This window comes from Pelophylax lessonae, assembly GCF_965119305.1.
Source record: "Pelophylax lessonae genome assembly, chromosome: 9".
Taxonomy (NCBI): domain Eukaryota; kingdom Metazoa; phylum Chordata; class Amphibia; order Anura; family Ranidae; genus Pelophylax; species Pelophylax lessonae.
Window position 1 is genome coordinate 136,880,109 of NC_138776.1, and position 27,439 is coordinate 136,907,547.

The 27,439-nt window shown below is 42.3% G+C and overlaps 1 protein-coding gene across 1 annotated transcript in view; it reads right to left on the reverse strand.

Annotated features, from left to right (window-relative positions):
• Window positions 1-383: 383 nt before the first annotated feature.
• Window positions 384-27,439, reverse strand: part of LOC309563594 (sorbin and SH3 domain-containing protein 1-like) — a 244,310-nt gene continuing 217,254 nt past the window's right edge. Inside the window, exons 31-35 of the mRNA XM_082268071.1 lie at window positions 26,828-26,923; window positions 24,135-24,194; window positions 23,521-23,711; window positions 3,700-3,812; window positions 384-1,786 (exon numbers count right to left, since the gene is read on the reverse strand). Coding sequence (XP_082124197.1) covers window positions 1,719-1,786; window positions 3,700-3,812; window positions 23,521-23,711; window positions 24,135-24,194; window positions 26,828-26,923 — 528 coding nt within the window. The 3' untranslated portion in view covers window positions 384-1,718. The remainder of the gene's footprint in view (window positions 1,787-3,699; window positions 3,813-23,520; window positions 23,712-24,134; window positions 24,195-26,827; window positions 26,924-27,439) is intronic.

Consider the following 27,439-nt stretch of genomic DNA (forward strand, 5'->3'; position numbering starts at 1 on the left):
CCTGAAACAATTAGTCTACTGTACGTCTATACTGTTCCAACCAGCTCTTATTTAAAGCTGACAGGCAATAGGCAAAAACAAAGAGACCATGCAGAATTCACTTTGATGTCAGCACTCAAATGAAACATGATTGGCTGCTAAGGATTACCGCACAACATTGCTTTTTGCACATTTTAAATAAGTGACTGTGCATACGTATGTATATAACCTCTGTGCAAACTTCAGGTTGGCTGAAATCCAAATAATTAAAAAAAAATTGTGGCCACTGTATGTATGTATATGTATGGAATTAGCATAAATAAGCCTTTTACAATGCATGCCCTACAAAGTACTAGGGGAACCAAATCACAGCTCAATGACTACCCATTATTAAAGATCCACCCTTTAGTCAAAGCTGGCAAAACATGGTTATGGGAAGCTGCTTGGCATAGACCCCAAACCTTTAGAACCAAGCATCCAAATTACAAAGTTCATTGGATCCAACTACAGATATCAATTTATTGAGTAAACACGTCTTGTAATTCCTTTTGGAAATTATCGTATGCCTCCTATGCACATGTATTAAATCATGTCTCTGTATTGTATGCTGTCTTCAGTTGTATAACCTCTCGAGCCAGGCAAGAGAATAAATATAGCAGCAGAGAAAACAACGGCTCTTGCTTAGATTCTTTACTTCCATAGCTCAATCACAGTATACTTCTAGGCATATAAAATGACTGCTGCACAAATGCCTACACCATTACTCAATGATGAGATCATTTTAATTTCATACCTTGCAGGCCTCTGATATGAATGTCAAAACTAATCACTGGCAAAACATTCCATGAGATCTTTATAAACTGATGGACAATGTCCATGTCCAGACCACATATTGTTATATCACTGGAAAAACATGATATTTTGTGATGTAATGTAAAGCATAAAAATGTGACAATAAAAATGTTAAAACATGTTCTCTTAATGTGACCATAACCACACCTTTAATGGCATACTTTACTCTTTTACTCTTTATGCATAAATTGAGCACAGCCAAAGAGTGTGGAAAGGCCAGGAACATTATGATCCTCTCTGCCTCCCAAGACAACAAGTTCCCTTCCTGGAAAAGTGATCCTCTCACAATTATACCGTAGCAGCTATTGTGGACAATGGTGACAAGGGGATTATGAAGATTTTGCGTCACTGCATTCCTCAATGTGCACAGCAACAGGGACCAATTTAGGGATAAGGAGGTCAGGTGAGAAGCCTGCCCCATGCTGCCTCTGAAGGGCATTGTTTGAGGAAAGGTTTTCACTTTGCCTCGTAATAGCAATGGACCTAACGTGACCAAGCATTGATTCTCTCAACTCAACAGGGACAGGCAAGGGCACTCCCCACCTTTAATTCCCTATAATTTAGGTAAAATTTCAGCTCACCAAGTGGCTTCTCTGTTTGCAGGAGACAGGTACACTTTAAAACATAAGTATGAAAAGGATAGAATCCTCATTAAAATAAAAGAACATTAAGGCAACTTAGTAACAACAGACTGACTAGATGGAATAACTCTTCATTGTCTAATATTAGAAACATAGAATTGAACACAGTACTGACACATGTAAACCTTGTTTGTGTAGAACCTTAATGAATACATTCAGCAAATGCCTTCACATAGCATAATACCATAAGCCTGGATTCTTTATAAGTATAGCTTAATAATTCTGTAGCTGCGTGCTGTATCGTTTTTAGTAATACAATGGCTTGACATAATTGCCAGGGAACGTGCCAAACAATTTTGTTCTTCTTGATGTACCTGTTACAAAATAAAAGTAAAATAGGCAAAGCAAAATTAGAATAGCAAAGTTTAATGTTGAACTCCAAGCAAACGGTTGAAATGCACATACTGTATGTAATTTACCTGATCTGCCACTTTAGTCAAAAATTTCCCTTTAATTTCTGTCACAGATACACTTAGGATGCACTTAGCAGGTACTACGGGAACATCTCTTCCCTGCCTCCGATACAACATGCTCACCTGAGTCCGATCTCGATCCAGCGCTGTGCATTTTTGCAGAAGCTCTTCTCCCCTCTCCCCATCACACAGGTTTGGCTAAGAGCCGTTAGTTGTCAGTCAAAACCTAACAGCAGAGAGCCAGGGGTGGAGCCGTGCCTGGATGGTTGTCTGAATATTCTCAATCAGCCCAGCTCGGAAATGAGCATGCACATGTGCCCCCATAAGGGCTTCATACGGGGGCATTCGGCAGGGGGGGGGGGCCAGGAGCGCCGGCAGGGGACCTGAGAAGAGAAGGATTGGGGCTGCTCTGCTGCAGGGGGGGGGGACACCCACACACTATAAAGAGAGGGGTGTTTTGGGGGTTGGGGGGTCCATCTATTTGGCGACATGTTACATGCTAAATATGGGTAATATATGCTCTTAAAGTTGGATTTAGCCTTTAATCAGTTTGGATTTTTTTTTATTACTTTTTGTATCAGAGACTATGGTCACCAGGACAAATAGTAAGGGTGAATCTCCTCAGTGTAGACACCAATAAAAACCTAAGGCTTGGTGCACACGGATACAAAATAGGCCAGGTCAACAGGGACCGTCTGACATTTGGTCCGTGTGTACATCAGCCACCAGGTCAGCGCTGGCAGTCAATGGCTGAGAGTGCTGACCAGTGTGTTCTGGTGGGGGCGGGGAGGGACACAATAGCTCAGTGCAGGGAGATCGCTGCATTACATTGCATAGCTAGTGGAGCAAGTTACTCCTGAAATCCTCAGGTTTTTTTTTCATGCAGCCTGCTGGGTTAAACGGGAAAAAAAAAAACTTGAAGTGTGTACCAGGCTTCAGGTTCTAACCCTTCTAACCAAAAAAAAGAAAAAACAAATTTGGCCTTTGCATACATTTTAGTTTAATTTTTTTTAAAGAAATGCACAACTACAGTATTTTTTTCAATACTTGCATGAAGATCATATATAGCATACTATAAAACAGCATTATATATACAATACTTGTATGTTTCAATAATTTGTCTTTAATGTGTAGAATAACAAAGTAAACTGTCAAATACCTGTGTTCAATGCAAAAAACACAAGAAAATCTAATTTTTTTTAAAACCGTTTTTTCTGTTGTCTTTAATTTGTTTTTTAAAGATCAACTGTCAGCACTGTATACAATATACATAGATTTATAAATGTTATGTTGCATGACCCCTGGTTTGCTGCAGTGTCTGTTAACATATTGGGATGGAATAATGTTTTAAGTGCACATAGAACCATTATACCTAAATATATATCTTTTTAATGTCATGGGTTATAAACAGAGCATGAAAAAATAATTCCATATGATTTAATTTGTTTTTCAAGCACTAGTAAACCTATCCTTAACACTTGCTCTAACTAATTCAAACCCGTGTCTAGCCCAACTTCACAAGTGAAAAATTAAACATGAGACATGAAAGCAGGAGCAATGTGGACTCTCTTGATCAAAGAGTATAACAGGCAAGGGTGCCACAGTTGGGATGACTCTTGGGTAATAAAAGGCGGCTGTTCTTTCATGTATTTGATCATCATCATGCAAATAATGTACAGTATAAAATTAGAGCCAATTCAATAAAAAGCTCAAGATAGCTCCAAGAAATGAAATCAATCCTGACTATACATAAGAAAAACTAATAGTGCCATCTGGATTTGTAATAAGGAGTCTCTACTTAAGGAAATGCTTACCTACAAACCACCCATCATCGCATTTCTCCATGACATCAACAACATCTCCTTCTCTGAGCTCCAGCTCATCTTCATTTTGTGGTAAGTAGCTGTACAATGCCTGAAAGCTAAACCTGAAAGGTAAGGCAAAAAATGTGTCAAGCTCTAGATACAAGAACGCTAGTATATACAGTGGGTACGGAAAGTATTCAGACCCCCTTAAATTTTTCACTTTGTTATATTACAGCCATTTGCTAAAATCATTTAAGTTCATTCTTCTTCCTCATGAATGTACACATAACACCCCATACTGACAGAAAAACACAGAATTGTTGACATTGTTGCAGATTTATTAAAAAAGAAAAACTGAAATATCACATGGTCCTAAGTATTCAGACCCTTTGCTCAGTATTTAGTAGAAGCCCCCTTTTGATCTAATACAGCCAGTATTACTTTTTTGGGAAAGATGCAACAAGTCTTTCACACCTGGATTTGGGGATCCTCTGCCATTCCTCCTTGCAGATCCTCTCCAGTTCTGTCAGGTTGGATGGTAAACGTTGGTGGACAGCCATTTTTAGGTCTCTCCAGAGATGCTCAATTGGGTTTAAGTCAGGGCTCTGGCTGGGCCATTCAAGAACAGTCACAGAGTTGTTGTGAAGCCACTCCTTCGTTATTTTAGCTGTGTGCTTAGGGTCATTGTCTTGTTGGAAGGTAAACCTTCGGCCCAGTCTGAGGTACAGAGCACTCTGGACAAGGTTTTTGTCCAAGGTATCCCTGTACTTGGCCGCATTCATCTTTCCCTCGATTGCAACCAGTCGTCCTGTCCCTGCAGCTGAAAAACACCCCCACAGCATGATGCTGCCACCACCATGCTTCACTGTTGGGACTGTATTGGACAGGTGATGAGCAGTGCCTGGTTTTCTCCACACATACCGCTTAGAATTAAGGCCAAAAAGTTCTATTTTGGTCTCATCAGACCAGAGAATCTTATTTCTCAACATCTTGGAGTCCTTCAGGTGTTTTTTAGCAAACTTCATGCGGGCTTTCATGTGTCTTACACTGAGGAGAGGCTTCCGTCGGGCCACTCTGCCATAAAGCCCCGACTGGTCTCTCCAGAGATGCTCAATTGGGTTTAAGTCAGGGCTCTGGCTGGGCCATTCAAGAACAGTCACAGAGTTGTTGTGAAGCCACTCCTTCGTTATTTTAGCTGTGTGCTTAGGGTCATTGTCTTGTTGGAAGGTAAACCTTCGGCCCAGTCTGAGGTCTAGAGCACTCTGGACAAGGTTTTTGTCCAAGGTATCCCTGTACTTGGCCGCATTCATCTTTCCCTCGATTGCAACCAGTCGTCCTGTCCCTGCAGCTGAAAAACACCCCCACAGCATGATGCTGCCACCACCATGCTTCACTGTTGGGACTGTATTGGACAGGTGATGAGCAGTGCCTGGTTTTCTCCACACATACCGCTTAGAATTAAGGCCAAAAAGTTCTATTTTGGTCTCATCAGACCAGAGAATCTTATTTCTCACCATCTTGGAGTCCTTCAGGTGTTTTTTAGCAAACTCCATGCGGGCTTTCATGTGTCTTACACTGAGGAGAGGCTTCCGTCGGGCCACTCTGCCATAAAGCCCCGACTTGTGGAGGGCTGCAGTGATGGTTGACTTTCTACAACTTTCTCCCATCTCCTGACTGCATCTCTGGAGCTCAGCCACAGTGATCTTTGGGTTCTTCTTTACCTCTCTCACCAAGGCTCTTCTCCCCCGATAGCTCAGTTTGGCCGGACGGCCAGCTCTAGGAAGGGTTCTGGTCGTCCCAAACGTCTTCCATTTGAGGATTATGGAGGCCACTGTGCTCTTAGGAACCTTAAGTGCAGCAGAAATCTTTTTGTAACCTTGGCCAGATCTGTGCCTTGCCACAATTCTGTCTCTGAGCTCTTCGGGCAGTTCCTTTGACCTCATGATTCTCATTTGCTCTGACATGCATTGTGATCTGGAAGGTCTTATATAGACAGGTGTGTGGCTTTCCTAATCAAGTCCAATCAGTATAATCAAACACAGCTGGACTCAAATGAAGGTGTAGAACCATCTCAAGGATGATCAGAAGAAATGGAAAGCACCTGAGTTAAATATATGAGTGTCACAGCAAAGGGTCTGAATACTTAGGACCATGTGATATTTCAGTTTTTCTTTTTTAATAAATCTGCAACAATGTCAACAATTCTGAGATAAGGTTTACTCCTGGAGAATATTGTGCAATGTCATTTTCTGTCAGTATGGGGTGCTATGTGTACATTCATGAGGAAGAAGAATGAACCTAAATGATTTTAGCAAATGGCTGCAATATAACAAAGAGTGAAAAATTTAAGGGGGTCTGAATACTTTCCGTACCCACTGTAAATGTCAAATGATGATGTAAAACTATTAAAGAAACAGATACCGAACTGCAGTTAGGCAAAATTAAGCTGGTTAGTCACTGTCCAAAAATCATCTGGTTCAGCAGGAACTGTCTGACTTTTGGTCAATGTGTATAGCAGTCTGTCTAACAGAAGCCGGTCTAACAGCCGTCTTTTGTCGAAAGGACATGCTGGAAAATCAGCATCCAACCAGCAGCACCAACATCACTTGTGCTGGTATGGCGATCTGTCAATTTTGGGTTGCATGAAAAAAAAAACTAGCAGTGTGTACCCAGCTTAACTGCTGAGAGTTTTCTGGTGATTGTTCTGTAAACCTACATCTCAGATTAACTAGTATGCATGTTTATTCCTCTAAAGTTGGAGACCAGAAAGACATTTCTGTCATCAGTTTATCAAATGCAACAATGGCAATAAGCCAAAAAACGCAGCAAGGCTAACTGATTGTACCTAAAAAGAGCCAGACACGGACGTCTTGAAAAGTCATGCCTAGTGGCATACCAACGGGTGGTTGGTCCGCCCAGGTGCCACACATTGGGGAAGGGGGGGTGTGTCAGCCCGGGGGTGTGGATGATCTGGACAGGAGATTGCAGCAGGGCCATCCTACGAGTGGGCACTTCCCAGGGGCCCTAGGAGCATGGGGAGCCACAGCACTTTCCCAGTCTAGGGGCCTAGTGGTGCGGGGGGAGGATGCCAGTCTACCCAGTCATCCAATAAGGTCAGGCTGTCCCTCAGGATCTACAATATCTCCAGAGGCAGACAAAGTTGGTGGGCGGGGGTGTAGCTGCCTCCTCCACTCCTCCCAAAGACTTATTCACAGGCTGATTTCACAGCTGAAGGAGGAGAAAGGTGAGAGAACACAGGAGACCCATGTGTCTTCATTTCAAGCCATGCAGTAAGCGATTGAGCACACTGTCACTACATACAGCCCTAACCTGCCACTATAATACCCTATACTGCCCTAACCAGCCACTATAGTACTGCACTAGCCGGCCACTATAATACCCTATACTGCCCTAACCTGCCACTATATTACCCTATACCGCCCTAAACTGCCACTATGCCACCCTAACCTGCCACTATAATACCCTAAAATACCCTAACCTGCCACTATACTACCCTAACCTGCCACTTTACTACCCTATACTACCCTAGCCTGTCACTATACTGCCCTATACTACCCAAACCTGCCACTATACTATTCTAACATGCCACTATGGTAACCTATACTACCCAAACCTGCCACTATACCACCCTATATTACCCAAACCTGCCACTATACTATTCTAACCTGCCACTATGGTACCCTATACTAACCTAACCTGCCACTATACCACCCTATAGTTACATAGTTAGCGAGGTTGAAAAAAAGACATCAGTCCATCCAGTTCAACCCATAATGTGTGTGTGTGATTGCTAATAACCGTATATTGTATACCCCTGTATGTTGTGGTTTTTAAGGTGCCCATCTAATAGTTATTTGAAACTATCGATACTCCCAGCTAATACCACTGCTTGTGGAAGAGAATTCCACATCCTTACCACTCTGACAGTAAAGAACCCCCTTATGTAGTATAAGGTTAAACTGCTTTTCTTCTAGTTTTAGTGAGTGGCCCCGTGTTTTATTGAATTCCCTTACTCTGCAAAGTTTGTTCCTTATGCTATGTTTACCAGTACAGTATTTGTACATTGATATCATATCCCCTCTCAAGCGTCTCTTCTCCAGAGAGAATACTTTCAATGCTTGTAGTCTTTCCTCATAGCTGATGTCCTCCATTCCCCTAATTATCTTTGTTGCCCTTCTCTGTACTCTCTCCAGTTCTAGCACATCCTTTCTGAAGACCGGTTCCCAGAACTGGACAGCATATTCAAGATGTGGCTGGACTAGAGTCTTGTAAAGTGGGAGAATAATCTCTTATTTCTGGAGTGAATCCCCTTTTTTATACATGTCAGTATTCTGTTGGCTTTGCTTGCAGCGGCTTGGTATTGCATGCCACTGCCAAGCCTGTTGTCCACTAGGACCCCCAGTTCCTTTTCCATCTTAGATTCAGCCAGAGGTTCCCCCCTTAGAGAGTAACTTGCGTTCATATTTCTGACACCCAAGTGCATTACCTTACATTTTTCAACATTAAACCTCATATGCCATGTAGTTGCCCACCCCATTAATTTGTTCATTCTGCTTGTAAGGTTACCACGTCCTGCATAGAAGATATTGGACTGCTTAGCTTAGTATAATCTGCAAATACCGAGATTGTGCTGGATGTCCCATCCTCTAGGTGGTTTATGAATAAATTAAACCGGGTTGGTCCCAGGACAGATCCTTGGGGGACCCCACTTTCCACATCCCCCCAATCGGAGTTACTACCATACCCTGCCACTATACTACCCTAACCTGCCACTATACCACCCTATACTATACTAACCTGCCACTATACTACCCATACCTGTAACTATGTCACCCTATACTACCCTAACTGTCACTATACTACCCAAACCTGCCACTATGTCACCCTATACTACTCTAACCTGCCACTATAGCACTCTTTACTTCCCTAACCTGCCACTGTACCACCACCATACTGCCCTACCTGACACTATACATTACTGAACCCTATACTGTACCCTCCTGACCTCCCCTGTACTGTGTCCTATAATCCCCCTGTACTGTGCCCTCCTGCCCACCCTGTGCTGTGTACAGACACACTATTGTAAATACAAGCCACTTATGGGCTGGGAGAGGCATTTATGAAAGGGGGGCAGTGTGTATAGGAGGGGGGATAGTGTAAAAAAGGAGTGGGAACAGTTTTTAGAGGGAGAAAGAGACTATATATATACACAAGGGGTGAGTGCATATGGTGGGGGGGGGGGAGTGTTTAGACAGGGCAGGACATTGAGTACAAGGGGTGAATTTATTTTAGGATCAAACACCCAATGAGTAGCATAATTTAGCCACATCTACTTTTTGTTGCTGCGCGCTTTGCTGTCGCCCAAAAGAAGCTTCAGCTCCTTTTTGAGCGAAAAGCTTCTCACACTGCAATTTTGTTGAGGGGGGGGGGGGGGTGCCAGATATAGGATCCACCCCGTGTGCCAAATGCTCTAGGTACACCCCTGGGAGTGCCCACAGACATATGTTCATTTTCCAGTCTTACTGTATAAATCTAGATCAGGTGACGATCACCCTAGGTTTGTGGGTTTCTTTGGTTATCAGACAACATATTGTTTTATTCCTAAAGCATAATACAAATCCCATTGGTGTGCACAGCCTATTACATTAGGGTGTGCACCCCAGAGCACAAACACCCATGCGTGTATAACAGCAAAGCAGTGGACGGTGTCAGTACAGTAGAGATTGGTGTCAGTAGAGCAGTGGCTGGTGTCAGCAGTTTTTTTATTTTTATTATTTTTTTATAATTTTGTTATGAGCCCTATTAGTGGGCTTTGGGGTTTAAACAGACCCCTGATGTCTCACTTTTGAGACACGGAAAGGAACTGAGGACAGAGATTCCCCAGTCCTTTTCCCTGCAGCCTCAGCTTAACTGGACAGTAAACAAATTGGAAGTGCTCTGTGCTTTACTATGCTCAGTAAAAAATACACACAGGAGCGACCGGTACAGATCACTCACTGTGCTCATTTAGAAAAGGAAGGGGCTGGTAAATGAAATATTTACTAACGTCTTCCCCTGCTCTCGAACCTGAAACATTTCCCGCAGCAGTCGATAGGAGAGGAGGGAAGGTGGAAGAACTGCGAGGTGGAGACAGGGAGTGCCAGAAAACAGGGGAAATTTGCACCGCATGGGGTGACACCCTGTGCACATGCCTATGACTAATCCTTTCTTGTAAGGAAAACACATGCAGATTTTTCATTTTAATTTATTTTTAAATATTTTGGTGAAAAATGCCTAGATTTAGCCTTATATGGCTAAAATGGTTTGATATAATAAAAAGTGCAGCGCACAAAAAAATGTACATTAAAACTGTGGCATGTGTCATAAAGTGAAAACTATACCAGAAAATATATTTTTTAAAATATTTAAATAAATAAGTAGCGACAGTTCATAAAAAATGTTAACCCTTCTCAGTGATATATAATTCTTTCTGAATTTTAAAGTGATACTAAAGCCTTGTTTTTTTTTTTTTTAGTTAAAAATAACATTCATGCTCTTTCATGCATTGGTTTTTCACAGAGCTGCCTAGATCCTCTTCTTCTCTGGTCCCTCTTAGATGCTCCCGACCCCTCCCTCCTGTTGAGTGCCCCCACAGCAAGCAACTTGCTATGGGGGCACTCAAGCCGTGTCCATTCAGACACAGAGCCGTGGCCTGGCTCCGCCCCCTTTTCTTCATTGGCTGACTGACTTTGATTGACAGCAGCGGGAGCCAATGGCATCGCACTGCTGTCTCAGCCAATGAGGAGGGGAGTCCTGGGCAGTGACACACTCCTGCAACATCGCCAGATCGAGATGGGTTCAGGTAAGTAAGGAACCAGTCATACGAAGAGCTCTCCATCCCCACTTTACAAAATCTCACTTAAAGAACAAAATATTGGCAGAGTAAATTTAGGGTACAATCTGGTCAGTAATCCATCATTTTATAGGCAAAATTACACAGGCAATTATCAGTTGATCTATCCACAGAAACATTCCAAGGTGATGTTAAATTAACAAAGATACAACTAAAGAATGGTATTAAGCAACCACTTTTATTATAAACACAATATGAATAATAATAATGTCAACCTAAAAAGGAAATTTGGGCATTTGAACAACAGAAGCCATGTAAGTAAAATAATCAGCCCATTTGCTTTAATTAAAAAGGCCATCAACACTAATTTTATGTAAAACTTTATGGTGTGTATCCTTCAACTTCAGGTATCCAGGCAGGATTCTACGTTTGCAATCCGAATTCGACAAAGCAACTACAAAGAGTCCTGGCACAATATCAAACTTCCCACAAAGAAATGCAGGCCAGGTGCTGTGTTTTAATATTGCAACATCCCTGGGGTATCATAAATGTTTGTTCGGTTAAATTATCCATATTCCTTTGGTAAAGGAATTTCTTAAACATTAAACCATTATATGGCAAGGTTATGTGTTTGCTAAAAAAATTAAATAATTGAGAAGAGAGACTGAATCGAAGTAAATCATATCCAGGCGGACACAGCTCCCCCCCCCCGTAATCTGGAATGTAGACAAGGGATGGGCACCAATGAGGAGTGTCAGGATGTAAACAGTGGTGTGGGATGTGTTCAGGCCGAGTACTTCTGAACTGGATCTTTCTCCATAAAGCGTACACTTTTATATTTATGTATGCACTTTAAATTGTTTAAATATTTCAGCTCAACTATTTTTATTTGAAGAAGTACAGTTATCCTTAAAACATATTTAATGAGCTAAATGTCCATGAAGCTAGAAAATACGGTAGCTTGGATAAGAAACAACTCTCTTTTTCCTGTTTGTTATCATAAGTCAAATGACGTTTTCTTTGAAATGACCTTGAACTGAGTAAAAACAGCCCCTTGCACCCTGTATACAAGTAAAAGCATTCAGATGCATCTGAACCTAAAGTTTCAGTCAGCTAAATATATTCAAGGTTCATCAAAACAAACTGTGTTCAAAATTTAGCATTTTGTTTCTTTAGAACACAGTCTGAGTAGAAATGCTGGCCCCACCAGCATGCCACAATAAAGGACCTTTTCTTTCTGTGTGGAAACAGTGGTCTCTCTGCGGTGGTCCGCCAACCCCCCTTGCTGAGCCTGACCTATTCAGCAATCGGCATAGCTCATGCTTCCCTGCACATTGAAGAGCCCAAGCTCTGAATCAGCATGGAGTGCAGCAAACCTTTTCAGAGGGATCACCACTTCCCACAGAACGTAGGGGTCCTACAGTATATTGGCAGGAGACAGACTTTTCTATGCAAGCTAAGGGTCTTTATGAAGAAAACTGTAAAATGTAAGCTTTTGCACACCCTTTAATTTGATACACCTGGAATATATTTAAAGTGAAAGTTCAATTGGTCATTCAGCAACCTACTACTTTTTTAGGTAAACACAGCTACTGCACTGAATTCAAATAGTTCACTTCATTTACCTTAATCTGAATTCTGTGTAATCTCTTGCAGAACAAGAACTGTATAAACAGGATCTGTAGGAGGGCGCTTCCTTAATTGTATAATGTGCTCTGCTTCCTGGAATAACCAATTATGTTTAAACTTTCAAGGCAAGCTTGAATCTGCCTGGCTGAAAAAACTAAGCAAAGTTGTTTCTTACATCTCTTTTTCTGTATGCAAGAAGGAGCAATGAGAAATGGGTGGGTGCACTCTAGAACAACCCCATAACAGACAAAGAGTACCATGCTAGACTGGTGAAGTAGACAATATGGGGTTGATTTATTAAAAGTGGCGAGTGCAAAATCTGGTGCAGCTGTGAATGGTAGCCAATCAGGTTCTAAAGTCAGCTTGTTCAATTAAAGTGATATTACTGGCTGATTTAAAAAAACAAAAACAAAACAAACATGTCAAACTTACCTGCTCTATGCAGTGGTTTTGCACAAAGCAGCCCTGATCCTCCGCTTCTCGGGTCCCCTGCCGGCACTCCTTGCCCCTCCCTTCTGCCAAGTGCCCCCATAGCAAGCAAATTGCTATCCCATAGCAAGCAACTTGCTATGGGGGTACCCAAGCAGGCTCACTCCCCAGCCACTTCTCTGTCTGTCCTTTCAAACCTGGAGTGTGGCTCCGCCCCGCCCCTGCTCTCTATTCATTGGCTCACTGGCTGTGATTGACAGTATTGGGAGCCAATGAGGAGGCAGATACTTGATTATTGATGGGGCTCCAGTAAGTATTGGGGGGGGGGGGGGGGCTGCTGCACACAAAAAATGGATTTTTGTAAAATCTTACCGTAAAATCGTTTTCTCTTAGCTCATCGACAGACGTAGTCCTCGGTGATACACCACCTTCGGGTTATGTTACCTCCGCAGGAGCAGGACTAGACAGGAAATTAAAAAGCTCTGGCCACACCCTAGGGGCAGTCCCAGAGGGTATATCCTCTCTCTCTCTGCCTCAGCAAATCAGTTATGTGAAAAAGCAGTGCTTAGAGAATTTAACCCAACCCAACTCCAAAACAGAGGGGCGGGGACTACGTCTGTCGATGAGCTAAGAGAAAAGGATTTTACGGTAAGATTTTACAAAAATCCATTTTTCTCTAGCGCTCATCGACAGACGTAGTCCTCGGTGATACACCACCTTCGGGACGTCCCAGAGCAGTATCACAACTGAGGGGTGGGAAAATGGAAATCAAATCCCAATCTAGAAGGCCCAACCGGTGCCAACTAGAAGTTTACAATGCTCATCCTTAATGATGAGACTCAACCAAAAAAAAGAGAAAACAATTTTTTTTTTTTTCAAACAGAAAAAAACCCTCGAGGTAGACCACCGGTCTCCTCAAATTGCGGCCTGCAAAACCTTGCGGCCAAATGAGGCATCCGCCGATGCCGTCACATCAATTTTATAGAATTTTGTAAAGGTATGTACCGACGACCAGGTGGCCGCCTTACATACCTGGACCACTGACGCCTGATGGCGAAAGGCCCAGGAAGTACTGAGCGCTCGAGTGGAGTGAGCCCTAACAGGGAACGGAGGACTCTGACCCTTAATAGAATAAGCCTGTACCACCGTTTGTCTAATCCATTTGGCAATGGTCGCGGCAGATGCAGGCAAACCCTTTCTGGGGCCATCCGTGATCACAAAAAGTGAATCCGTCTTACGGAATGATTCCGTAGCTTTCAGGTATACCCTGATTGCCCGAACCACATCTAAGGAATGCAACGCATGTTCCCGATGATGCTTGGGCTGAGGACACAAGGAAGGTAGTACAATATCTTCATTCAGATGAAAATCTGAAACCACCTTGGGAAGAAAAGATGGCTTAGGATGAAGTACTACCTTATCCCTATGAATCACTAGGTATGGTGACTGGCATGATAATGCAGCCAGTTCTGACACCCTGCGAGCAGAAGTAATAGCCACCAAGAAGGCCACCTTCTGGGATAGAGTAAGCAAGGGAATCTCCCTGATGTTTTCAAAAGGAGGTTTCTGTAGAACCGACAAAACCAAATTAAGATCCCAGGGCGGTAAGGGCGCGCGGACTGGAGGAGCCAGGTGCCGCACCCCCTGGATGAAATTCCGCACCAAGGATTTGGTAGCTAAAGGCTTCTGAAAGAAGATTGCTAATGCTGAAACTTGACCCTTGATGGTGCTCAAGGCTAGCTTCTGCTCAACCCCTTGTTGCAAAAAAGCCAATATTCGAGTCACCGAATAGGTACGTGGAGGAAATCCTAAAGATTCGCACCACGCAATATAAGTCTTCCATGTGTGATAATAGACTTTGCTGGAAGTCGCTTTCCTTGCTTTAATAAGGGTAGGAATGACTGAAGTAGACAAACCTCTGTCCTTCAGTACTTGGGTCTCAATGGCCAGGCCATTAAAACCAGCGACTGTAAAGCACGAAGGTAAATTGGTCCTTGAGACCACAGACACTCCCTGAGACGAAGTTCCCACGGAACGTCTGCGACTAACATGTCCAAGTCGGCCAGGCCGGCTTGAGGAGGCCAGCCTAGAATTTCTAGGACCACTGGCGCTGATTGGATCTGAACCAGGCGTCCCTAGAGCTATCTGGCCCCGACCATCCGAGAAAGTCTGGTCGTTTTCTGTTCCCACACATTTATCAGATACCTGATAGTTATCAGGAAAAGTGATCTTTTCTGGTTGAACCTCAGGGACCGAAGTCACCCGACTAGAGGCTGCTTGGCCTATCTGGTCAACCAGATCCGATTCCTGTGAGGTATCGGGACTAATCTTAGGAAAAGGTAAAGGAAAAGATCTTTTCAGGGAACGGTAACTACCGCTTCCTGTGGTACTTAAATGTTGGAAGGGAAGAATCGCACCGGTAGTAGTGGTTGATGCTCGATCTAATGTCCTGAATACCGGTGAAAACGTCCCCCCACCCTGAAACCGGGTGGGGGCGCACCTTCAGGCTGTGTACTCCTTTGCTTCGGGTTTGGCTGGGTAGGTCCCCTTCTTGAACCCTCCTGGAGGAGTCTTGCCTTTCCCGCTAGTACCAGCCGGGCGCCCTTTATGGGCGGTAAAGAAAGGTCCTCGCTTGTTGCGAGGTCCCTTAGCTTTTGCAGCCTGTGGCAAAAAAGTTCTCTTGCCCCCAGTGGCATCCTTAATGATTTCATCTAGGTTGGCTCCAAATAGACGATTCCCCTGAAAGGGGAGATTGGTCAAGGTCTTTTTGGAACCTAGGTCAGCTGACCAGCATTTTAACCACAGCACACGTCTGAGGATCACTGCTAACTTAGATGCATGCCCTAATAGGGGAGTAGTGTCCAAGGCTGCGTCACAGATAAACCGTAGCCCTTGTATGATTTGTTCCATCAAATCAGATGTCTCCTGGGGAATATCTTTTCCCCTAAGATCTTGGCGTACCATCTTCGCCCATTCCGTAAGTGTCTGGGAAACTAGACCAATAACGATTACTGGTCTAAATGCTGACCCTATCAGAGAAAAGATAGTGCGGGACTCTGCTTCTATCTTTCGATCCACCGGATCCTTAAAGGACGAAGTGTCCTCCACTGGAATAACCGTGGCTTTATTCAGCCTGGAAATAGGCGGATCCACGAATGGTGGTACCGTCCATTTCTTAATGATGGATTCCTCAAACGGATAGCGTCTAGCAATACGCTTGGAAATAGTAAAGGTACGTTTAGAATGCTCCCATTCTCCTTTAATCTGATTACCAAAACATTTAGGTACAGGAAAAGCCTTCGCCGTCTTGATGGGCTTATTAGTCCCAAAAGGCCTCTCTGTTTCAGTTGCCTCTGCCGGTAAAGCCTCAAGTTTTAAGGTTTCTTGCACTGCCACAACTAGTGCGTCCACCAATGCTTCTTCCTGAATTATAGCAAGAGAAGAAGCGTCCTCCTCACTGTCTGAGGGGGCTTTACCTGGGATAACAGCCCTTGCAGAGGAACCTGCAACTGCCGTGACCATCTCTGAATCTGAGTCAGAGGTGTCAGATGGTATAGGGGTAGGCGGGGGTCGCTTCCTTGACCCTCGTCCCTGACAGGCCGCCTCCACCCGAGCCACCATAGACTCCAAAATTGCTGTAAATGACTCTATACTCTGTGCACCGGCGGGTCCCGAGGCCCCCTCGAGGGAAACAGGTGGGGGAATATGTGTGGCAGGGTCCATAATAACTGTAGTTACTTCCTGGATAATATAATTCAAAAGTAAAGAAAAAAACTTTTTTTTTTTTTTTTTTTCTCTGACCCCCAGCGCCACAAAAAAGCCCCTTAGTGTTACCTGCTTAGGGATCCCTATCGATCGAGAGAGAGAGAGATAGACCCCCAGGCTCACCACTTGAGGCTCAGAGTTAAACTGCAACAGCTTACAGCGCTGTCTTGACAAACAGGAAGTCTTTTGGCTGGCTGCCCAGGAAGAAAGGAGGCGGCTCCGCCCCTCTGCACGCCTTCCGGCGCCTCCCCCAAGCTCCACGAGGTGTAGGATCACCTCAAACATGGCCGCCCCCATGCTGGAGACACGAGGCTACGCCAAAATGGCGGCTCGTGCGATCCTGCAAGAAAAAATGGCGGCGGCCTGCTGAATGTCGGTGTGCTGCACACAACACTGTCTCTGCCTGGGGATATGGCGTGGTTGGCGGTATCGGCCCCTGGCGGACCGCATGGCCGTTCGGGAGGCCTGCTAATAGCTGGAGATCTGATTTGGAAGGCAGTCTACATGTCCGTGGCTTCTGACTGGTAGGTAGCTTATACTTAACCCATAAGATTCCCAGAATGCCACAGATTACATCTTTTAAACATGTATACAATAGATTGTTAGCTCCCAAACCAAGCCTCCTGGCTTTTTGTACACAAAAAATCACACTCAAAGTAGGAGGATCTGTGACATGTTATAGGATAGAAAGGACTCTTTCTTACCATACCGAGAGGGGCCCGCGTTCACCACAAAACCCGTCAGAGGGAAAGGGGGAACATACTACTCACCATACCGGAACCAGGCGGGCACCAACTCCTGACAGTACCCCTCTCCACCGGGGCGGGAGGGCTGTCGACCGATACGAACGCCGTGACTCATGGTCTTTGGCGTTTCAGCGAGACGTTTAACTCGCGGGTTCAGTCCTTTTAATGGGACTTAGTCGCGGCCGACCCAGCGCGGAGCTATGGCCTGCACGCGCTCGTAGGCTGAACTGGGGTGACCACCGGATCTCAACATCCAGCCCGTCGCCCAGTTCAGCTTTCTTGCTTGAAGATCTCACAGGAACACTGGAGAAAAAGCTGTCTAAAAAAATCCTTTAAGAAAAAATTCTTGCCAGGACCTAAGATCCCAGCAAGGTGTCTAGGTCCTTACTCCTAACTAGACAGAAAATAACTGATTTGCTGAGGCAGAGAGAGAGAGGATATACCCTCTGGGACTGCCCCTAGGGTGTGGCCAGAGCTTTTTAATTTCCTGTCTAGTCCTGCTCCTGCGGAGGTAACATAACCCGAAGGTGGTGTATCACCGAGGACTACGTCTGTCGATGAGCGCTAGAGAAAGGTTTTTTACCTTCATGCATAGAATACATGAGGGTAAAAAACCATGAGCTTTTACAACCACTTTAAGCTTTGACAAAAAAACTGGAAGATAATTGCTTTCTATGCAGAGCTGCACCAGATTTTGCACGCTCCAGTTTTACTAAATGAATCCCTATGTCTGGATGAAGAATTATCGCACTGACTGTTAAAGCGGTAGTAAACTCTTTGAGAAAATTAAAAAATTTACCCCTGCAAGGGCAAAGGTGTATACTATCACATTATGGAAGACTTACCTTAAAATGAAGTCCTCCAGCGGCACGCTATCACAGCTGCAGAGGCTTCCATCTTTACCCGGTCTTCCTTCTGGGTTCGTAGGCTGCGGGCGCTTTAACGACGTAGACGCGAAGAAATATCGGCCGCGGTACACAGCTCTGAAGGAACGGCACGGGTGTGCTGTTTTCTCAGAGCACATGCGCTGGTGACGTCACTGGCTGCTGCTTGCTAGAATATCTCCTAAATGGTGCACTTTTAAGAGATATTCATTTTACCTATAGGTAAAATAAAAATGAGAGTTTACTACCACTTAAACCACTTGCCGACCGCCCACCGCAGTTTTACTGCGGCAGGCTGGCTCGGCTGCGCGAACCAACGCAGTACTTCGTCGGTCGCGTGCGTGGTGCTCCCCGCTGAGAGTGAAGAACGGTTAGCCAGTTAGCTGTTGTAAACAGAGCGCTTGTGATCTTTCTATATAGTATCACATGTCTCTATGGTCATTTTACAAGCCCCCCCCCCCACAGTTAGTAAACACCCCCCCAGGCTTACATTTAACCCTTTGATCACCCACTAGGTTAACCCCTTCCCTGGCAATGTCATTATTACAGTAACAGTGCATATTTTTAGCACTGATTACTGTAGTAATGTCACTGGTCCCCCCAAAAGTGTCAAAAAGGTCAGTTAGGGGTCCGATCTGTCCACCGCAATGTCGCAGTCACTCTAAAAATTGCAGATCACTGCCTTTACTAGTAAAAAATAAAAAAAAATGAAAAATCTTTCCCCTAGTTTGTAGACGCGGTAACTTTTGCGCAAACCAATCAAAATATGCTTATTGCAATTTTTTATCAAAAATATGTAGCAGAATACAAATTGGCCTAAAAGGATGACATTTTGATTTTACATTTTTTTTGGGGGAATGTTATATAGCAAAATGTGAAAAATGTTGATCTTTTTTAGAATTGTCGCTCTTTTTTTGTTTATAGCACAAAAAATAAAAATCGCACAGGTGATTAAATACCACCAAAAGAAAGCTCTATTTGTGGGAAAAAAGGACATCAATTTTATTTCAGCATGACCGTGCAATTTTCCGTTAAAGTAATGCAGTGCCGAATTGCAAAAAATGGCCTGGTCATTAAGGGGGCAAATCCTTCTGGTCCAGGGTTAAAGCGGAGTTCCGGGCACAGAAATTATTTTTTACTGAACATACCCCCGGGCCAGTCAGGGCTAGCACATTCCACAATGGCTAGCCTCGGATCTGTCCCGGTTCGCACTTACCTTTTAGAAGAAATACTTACTTATAAAATTTCTTCCACAGCGTTTCCATCTCTGTTGTGGGCAGCTGAAGCCGGCGCGGTCCTCTTCTCTGTCTTCTTCCGCGTCTTCTTGTCCCAGAATGCACTGCACCGGCCCCTCTCGTCACTTGCGGTGCGGCACCGCATTCCTAAACAGCTTCTGGGCATGCCCAGAAGCTGTTTAGCAGGGGAATGCGGCGTCGCCCGGAAATGACGAGCGGGGCCAGTGCCGTCGCATTGATTCCTGGGAGCTATGACGTTTAGCTCCCAGGAATCATCGCGAGGCAGGAAGTGACGGGGTGAGCCGCGGCTCCGAGGGAGGAAGCAGTCAGAGGTGAGTATTTACGATCTTCAATAAAAAGGTGAGTAAACAAAAAAAATAAAAATAACTATCCAATTCCTTTTCAGGTGAGCTCTACCTAGCGGAGGGGCACAAAAAAAAAATTGTTTTTGTGCCCGGAACTCCGCTTTAAGACCCTTCCTGTATTAAACCTAAGACTGAATTTTCTATTTTGACTGGAGCATAGCTTTAATGGAACACAGTGGTGTGATTCTATAATGGTGTACAGTTATTAGTGGATACATTTTTCTGAGTTTATTTTTAGTCTTTTATAGTGTAGCTCTGTTCTGCATGTATAAAATCACACAAATAAAATATAATGCAGTGCTGCTGCAAATAGCTGGCTGAGACTTTCATGTCTGAACTGTTACATACATTACAATAAAGGGTAGCTGTTTGACAAAGCCTTAATCTCGACTTCCCTCGGGCAGCTGTGTGAATATCTGACATTTCCAGGCAGACTCCCCTCTAATCTTCCCAGCTCAGTGGCACACATTCCTCCTCTGCTTCTATAGCTAATGGAAAAAATGAAGCAGCACAGGAAGCTAAGAAAAGGCATGACATAATGATTGGTTCAAGAGGTATTTCCTATACTACAAATACAGTATGCCAAAGGTCATATCATGCAGGTTGACGTCATGCCTTTTGTTGATGTGGAAAATGAGATATCCGACAACCGGTGTACATGATAAACCTGACCGGAAAACAATCAAGTGTCTGAATGAAATATGAGCATTCCCTCGGGCTGCTTTTACTTCAATCTGCAAAGTGTGTGGTCAAGGTTAAGGCATGCAATTACATCTTAAACATGTGTCAGCATGAATTTAAACTTTCTGATTCATTTACTATACGAGTTAGCTGGATATTCCAGAGAGCATATGTGCCTAATCTGTGTTCCCTTTCTATGGTTGGCCTTCATCTGCCTGATTTGCTCATTTTTAGAGGTAACCTTTCCTGACAATACCATATCTGGCTACCATTGCTGCAAAGGCAGCATTCCTGGCTTTTATGCTGGCTCCTTTAGCTCAGTAATAAGAGTCAGTTTAGCCTAGTATACAAGTACCAGTTTTGGCTGATTTAGCAGGAACTGGCCAAGTTGTGATACGTATGAACTGCAGTCTGTTCAACAGAAGCCAGTCTAGCGACCAGCTTCTGTCAATCGGCATGCCAGTAAGCACATCTGACCTTCCTCTGACTTTCCTGATTTGCAGACTTTCTTCACGTTGCTGACTCATAAAACTGCAGACAAGGGTCAGCCAAACAGTCAAGCAATAATCACTTTCAGAGCAAGGTTTATACAAGTAACCATCTATATTTAGGAAACATTTAACTTGCACTAACCATTCAGAATTCTTTTTTTTTAATGATTCAGCAGATTGACTGGCTGTTAGGGGCTACAACACTTGATATTTAGGACTTTGCACCTAGCAGTCTCTACTGTATAATGCTGGCCATACAGGGAACGCATTTTGTCCAGTTCCTAATGAATCTGACAGAATTGGAGCGGTGGGTGGCCCTATTGGCATCCTCCTGCCTGACATTCTTCAATCTGGAAACTGAAGGAACCAGGTAGAAAATTGTTGGCCAAACATCTAATCAGATGCACCTACTTTTCAGGTATTCTGACAGACACGGGTGCTGGCTGTCATTATACAATAGCCAGCAGTGGAGATTTGTTGGGGTCCCTTGAAGTCAGGAAGTCTGCAACTGGTGTTAATCCATGGATTTACATAGCTAAAGGTGTGACACATTGTCAAATCAACTGGGTAAAAATATCAAAACAGCATTTATGTCAAACTGTCAAAGGACCCCAAATATGGGTGGGAAAGTCAGAAGAGCTTCACCTCATTCACTAAGCTGTGGGGAAATTTACATCTTCCCTTGCCTTTAGTAAATCAACCCACTTGACTCCAAGGAATTGGATATTATTATTAAAACACGGTGGTTCCAGAACTTTTACACGTCCCATCCTGTTCTTTGACAATCAACATCGGGACACATTCCATGGTGATTGGATTAGTGTAACCAAATTGCTCTGCATAGCTTTAAATGCTGGGGTATGCTTCTGACACTCATTAAAATTGAAAAATCAGCTTTGATAAGCATCAAAACTTTTTCAACATTACAGAACAAATCCAGATTAATGTGACTAACCACTACTAGCTATTGTTTGTGTTTTTTTGTGAACAGCTTAGCAAATCATTACTGCTTATAAAAGAGCTTTTACGTAAAGCAGCATTCATCTGAGAAACTGGACACGATTCTGGTAAGCACAATCTTATGTTTATGGCTAAGCCATAGAGGTCATTTTTTGGCACAACACTGCCAATTGGGTCTTTGGAAAATGATTAAAGGCTTCTTCTGCCCTTTACAAAGAAATATCTAAAATTTGCTAGTTTCACATAAATGATTTTAAATACCTGTCATCAGAATGTATTAAACAATAATACAGGCTGATCTCTCAAGGATGTAATCAAAGTTTTTTAGACTGTCTAAACATTAAAAGGAGGGCAACACTGAATGATGGATCTTTGAAGAGATCACTACATAGACATTCATAGTTATGTTTGAAGATGAATACTTTAAAGAAAATTTGCAGCTAGATAAAATGTCATAGCTAAAGCTCACCTTCTGAAAATGCTAGGTGCCTGGCTGTCATGCTGATCTAATGGATCCAGTATTTCCTGAGCCATGTACCCAAAACAAATCCAAATAAATAGTTCAGACTTCACTAGCTGCATGCATGTTTTTACGTCACTAACTCAGAAAATGTTAAAGTCAGATGATCAGCTTGACTGCTAGGCAACCATTATTCTCAGAGATAGGTCAGAAGCAGCTGCTTCCATACTTCTTTTGCTACAGGTTTCCTTTAATTAACCCGCCAGGGACAAAAATAACAGAAAAATCCTTTGTCTCTTGAAACATCAATATTTAGAGGTGGAGTTTTTCAGTGGTGTTTTGTCAGATAAAAGTTACCTATTTATCGATTTTTTGCTAATGGAACATTGCTATACAATACACATACGCAGGTCATGTACTCAAAAGCACCAGTTTAACACTGACACAAGTGTCGTCTTAATGAACAATATCCTTTATAATACTTTTTAAATATAATTTGGTGCTTCCTGTGTATAATAGCAGGAGGAAATGCAGTATCTGCTTCAGATTGGGTAAAAGAGGTTGATGGTGGATAACATCTGAAGAAAGACCATGTTGTCCCTTGTTTTAACAGAATGATATTTTACCTGAAGTCCAACATCAACCACATTTTTTTGAATGTCTGTCAAATTTTTACTGCTGCCTGTGACGCCACCGGAAATATTCTCCCACATGTTCTGCCCATATGACACCAGTACAAGATATAGGGTGTGTGGTCATTTCCAGGACAGAAAACCATCAACAGCAATAAACATTGTAAAATAGTTCAAACTTTCCTTACTTTACTAAAAATCACTGTTTGTTTTTGTCCCCGCTGGTGAGAGATTTCCAATCGCTTCCTATCAGGGAAATCATCCCATTGAAGATAAAGCCAACATTAAATAATTCCCATGTCTAGCTGCTGGGGTGATCTCCTCTCATTTTCTGTCCTAGTGACACCAGGACAAGAAATAAAGGGCAATGGGTGTCACCAGGTCAGATTTTCTAACCCTTCCCACTCTACTATATAAAGGTAATTTTGTTGCTTACTTGTCTTCTTAAGACATATCCCACCACTTTCTGTCTTGGTGACCAATGGGGCACAGCCAGAAAAAAAGTTCTGTCTGGAGTTACAAAAAAATTTAAACATCATATGATTTAATAACACTATCACAATGATTTCTAGGTACATGTAACCAATTGATATGCCATGATTGAGCAACCAAAATATTCTGTGCTGTGACACTTCGTAATTTAGTAACAGCTGGAATACCAAGATTCAATGGGAAGAAAACAAAGATATTGGTAACTTACATGTCTTGTGGCGTCTGACTCCTCTCTATGCTTTCTCTTCTTTGTTGTGCTTGAGGTTGCTGGGAAATGATTAAACATTGTTTATTGTCATAGGAAGACACTTTGTGTCGATAGTCAAAGGGGTGAGAGATAGTACTGCAGTAACGGACTGATTTCTCTGCAATGCTTATTATCTCATTGCAGACCGCTTCCTGCCGACAGTCAACAAGAAAAAGACAGGAATAGATGAAGACATTCCAGAGTGCATCAAATAAGTCCAGTACACAAGAGAATTGGAGATCCCATTAAATCCATATGGTGTAGAGGAGAGTTCCAGAGTAAGCATGGAAAAGACAGGCAAGACACAGAAGAAGGTAAAATTTAGTACAGATATACATAAGTGCAGAGCCTGATGCGGTTAGCATGTTGCTGTTAGACAATGCTCTCGTTCTAGCAAAGAAATGTCGGTGAGCTTGGCTCTGTCATGCATTGGGTTAGGATTCAAAATGCAGGCATAGCAAGAGAGAGTACATCGTTTTTACCAAGAAACAAAAAGACACACGTGTTAACACAGATAGAAGTCAAACCAGGGCACCAGTGATCTGTCTATATCCAGCGCATCAACAATCTCTTACCACATAACTCTTTTCAGACTCTGTGAGCTCTGGTCCTGTGCTCAGTGTATGCTGGGGCTGCTGTGATCATCAAGCACATTATAAAGGGACACATTTAGCAAGGGTTATTGGGTTACAGGGATACACATAAAGGCAGACAATACTTTGAATCTCAGACATTATCCATAAGTAAGTTCCAGTCCAGCAGCTGTTGAAATGACAACACAATTTTCAAAGCCATAATGGACTCTTGTTTTACCACATCCAATGATGGCCCAAAATCACTATTAGGCTTAGCTCTTCCCTTTTTGAACTCCCTTACCTCCCTTGTTTATAATACCTGGTGATTTCTGTTAGCCAGTCATTATTAAGTAGCATTTTCGATTATACAGTATCTTTAGAAATTATCTGCACATGGTGTCCGCCATGTGACCCGGAATCGCTTCCAGTTATTTACATTCACCTTCTTGAACTATTTGTACTAATATCACAGCTGCCAACATCTGAATATATTTCCTAGGAATGCTTTCAGGAAGGATGAGGTTCTCTAGGCAACACTATACAGTGTGCTATAAGCATGTGATATATGCTGTAGGCTCAATAACCCAAGTTTTACAATCTATATACTAAAGCATGTTTGCCTTAGTGCATTTGAAATTCCACTTTCCAGTAAACACACTGAAATCCTTAATAAAGATTTGTTCTCTCCATATTACAAAAAAAAAAAATATTCACTTCCACTATGAAATCTAGGGACAAATGTATACCTCTCCTAAAACTAAACTGGGTATTTATCAACTAAAAAAGGTCCCATTATGGAAGTGCAGGTACAAGATATATAAGATTAGGAATACAATATCTTCCTAAAATTCTGATTTTTTTGTAGACAATCTGATAAGTAATATTTTTTATTCTGACACCTGGAACGGAAGAGGATCTCCATTTTAAGAGCATTCTAAGAGGACCTCTATATATTAATAGCTTAGCTAATAATAGCAACACATTTTATTAATTAGAGCACATGTTATTTTGTTATATTTAGGGAACATGACATTTTTAGTAAATTTCTATGAAGCCATGGTATCTACTGAAGAGCAAGCACCGTAAGATGTCAGAACATGTCTTTCTTTTAATAAAAATCCTCCAGAAAGTGCCTGTGGACCCCCAATAAAATTAATTGTTTTCACTGAGTCAGCAAGTAAGGTGAATAGTACCCAGTTGGACACCACAGCAATACAAATATGACAAATATGACATAGGTTCTAACCTTTCCTCTCCCTATATAAAACTAAAAAAAAATTGAATGAAATTCCACTGCAAGCTATGTTTCAAATGGCAAGCAATTAAAAAAAAAGCAAAAAACAAGTAAATGATGAAAACAGTAAGAGATCTAATGGTTTTATTAAATTATTGTTCAAAAAAAGTTGTAAGCAAATATTGCTTGAATAATATCCTTGTGGTCATCTTTTAGCTCACAGCTGTCAGATCAACTTTATATTATATATTTGGTCTCCTCTGCCTGATTGCTGCAATCACTGCACAACACACATCTCTATTAGCTGCTTCCTTTTTATGGCAAAAAATGGGTTAATTTACCCTTTGCTGAACACTGAAGATACCTCAGATACCTCTTGCTTTTAATACATCAATATATAATTTAGCAAGGGAGACTAGTGTTCAACCATACAGGTTAATTAAGTTGGAAAGAGTGGTGGAATGACAATGCTGTGAATACCTTCCCACTGGCGTAGATGATCACATCATAACGATTGTGCAAATTTCATATTTAGTGGGTTTTTCCAATATATTTACAGAAATGCTTATGTGTGGATGGGTCTTAAATCATATTTTATGATAATCAAGCATAATTTTATGTAAGGTACAAGCATTCTTTTATTTAATAAAAACAATTAGGATTGAGCAATGGAGTCAGCCAATGAAACGGATGGAATGCTTTACTGTGCATCTGCTAGTATACTGCAGCACAGACCTGCTTCCAAATGCACCTGTTTCTGAAGAGTGGCTCAACTAAACCAATAATATGCATAGCAACAGTCACACGCATTAGAACTAAAAAATAATGCACTATAACTGAATATCTGCTAAGTGCTAAGCTTTCTAGATTTCATATTATTCATGTAAACATATAAGCAATAAGAATGAAATATACATGTATATATAACAAAAAAAGTGGTCACACACTGTGTAATAAGACAATGGGATGAAAATATGTATACAAATAAAATGGATGCAAAGTTTGTTGGATAATTTAGGGTTTGGTGGCTCCCATATCTCAAACTGCCTTATGCTTATTGAAAGGTGCAAACATAGCACACTTGGTCCTGATAAACAACCACTAGAAAAGGCTACTGGAACATAAGTAGGTCCCTTAGCATAATATAATACAACGTGCCTTAAAAAAAACATCCATATTGGCACACAAAGTAATCATTTTCCATCTTCTGTATTTGTCACATTGCCACTAGATCTTATAAATGTTTCTACAGCAAATATTGAAGAAACTTGTATATACTGTATACATTTTATCCATACGGCCCAACAAAGCCCTTCTACCAAGTATGGAGCAACAAAAAAAGAAAATCCTGTATTCTGGTGTATTTATAGACTACGGAGTCATAGACTATATAGCAAAGGGATAGCAGAAGGAGATCTGTATAGAGATAGTGAAACAAAAGTAATATATATGGGCTTACCACGACAGAATTTGATTTCAGGGTATTAACCGGGGAGTCTGAAAGCATTACTGGACTTTTAGATGTCAGTGTTTGTTCACCATCAGATCTGCAAGGCTAATGAGATGATGTAAAAGAACAAAAAAAAAAAAAAATGAAAATGGGATGAGGCATGAATACACAATAAACAGATGACAATATCACAGAGCAACTGCCAGAAGCCATGCTGGGTTTTCGTACAAACACATGGTGAGTACGCCTTTATTTTGCACAAAAACTCATTGTATATCTTTCATGCGAGAAAACCAGAAGCACCCAATGAGGAATTTCACTTAATATAATGAACGCGTCACTATTGTTATAAAGAGAACAGCAATATATTCATAAGGAAAAATATAAACTGCAATAAGGCTTAGCTATCAACCAATTCGAACCCACCTTTTCTTACTCTGACTACAGTAAACCAACTAATCCTGATATTTTACTGGTCACAGCGAGTTTTAGCACATTGCTTCTCTTTGCACTGTTAGTAATGATCTTGATTAACCAAGAACCAATATAATTGCTATCAGCTGCAATCTAAATGGTTACCTCTGTTCTGTTATCTCTTACATTGTACAAGATGAAAATACT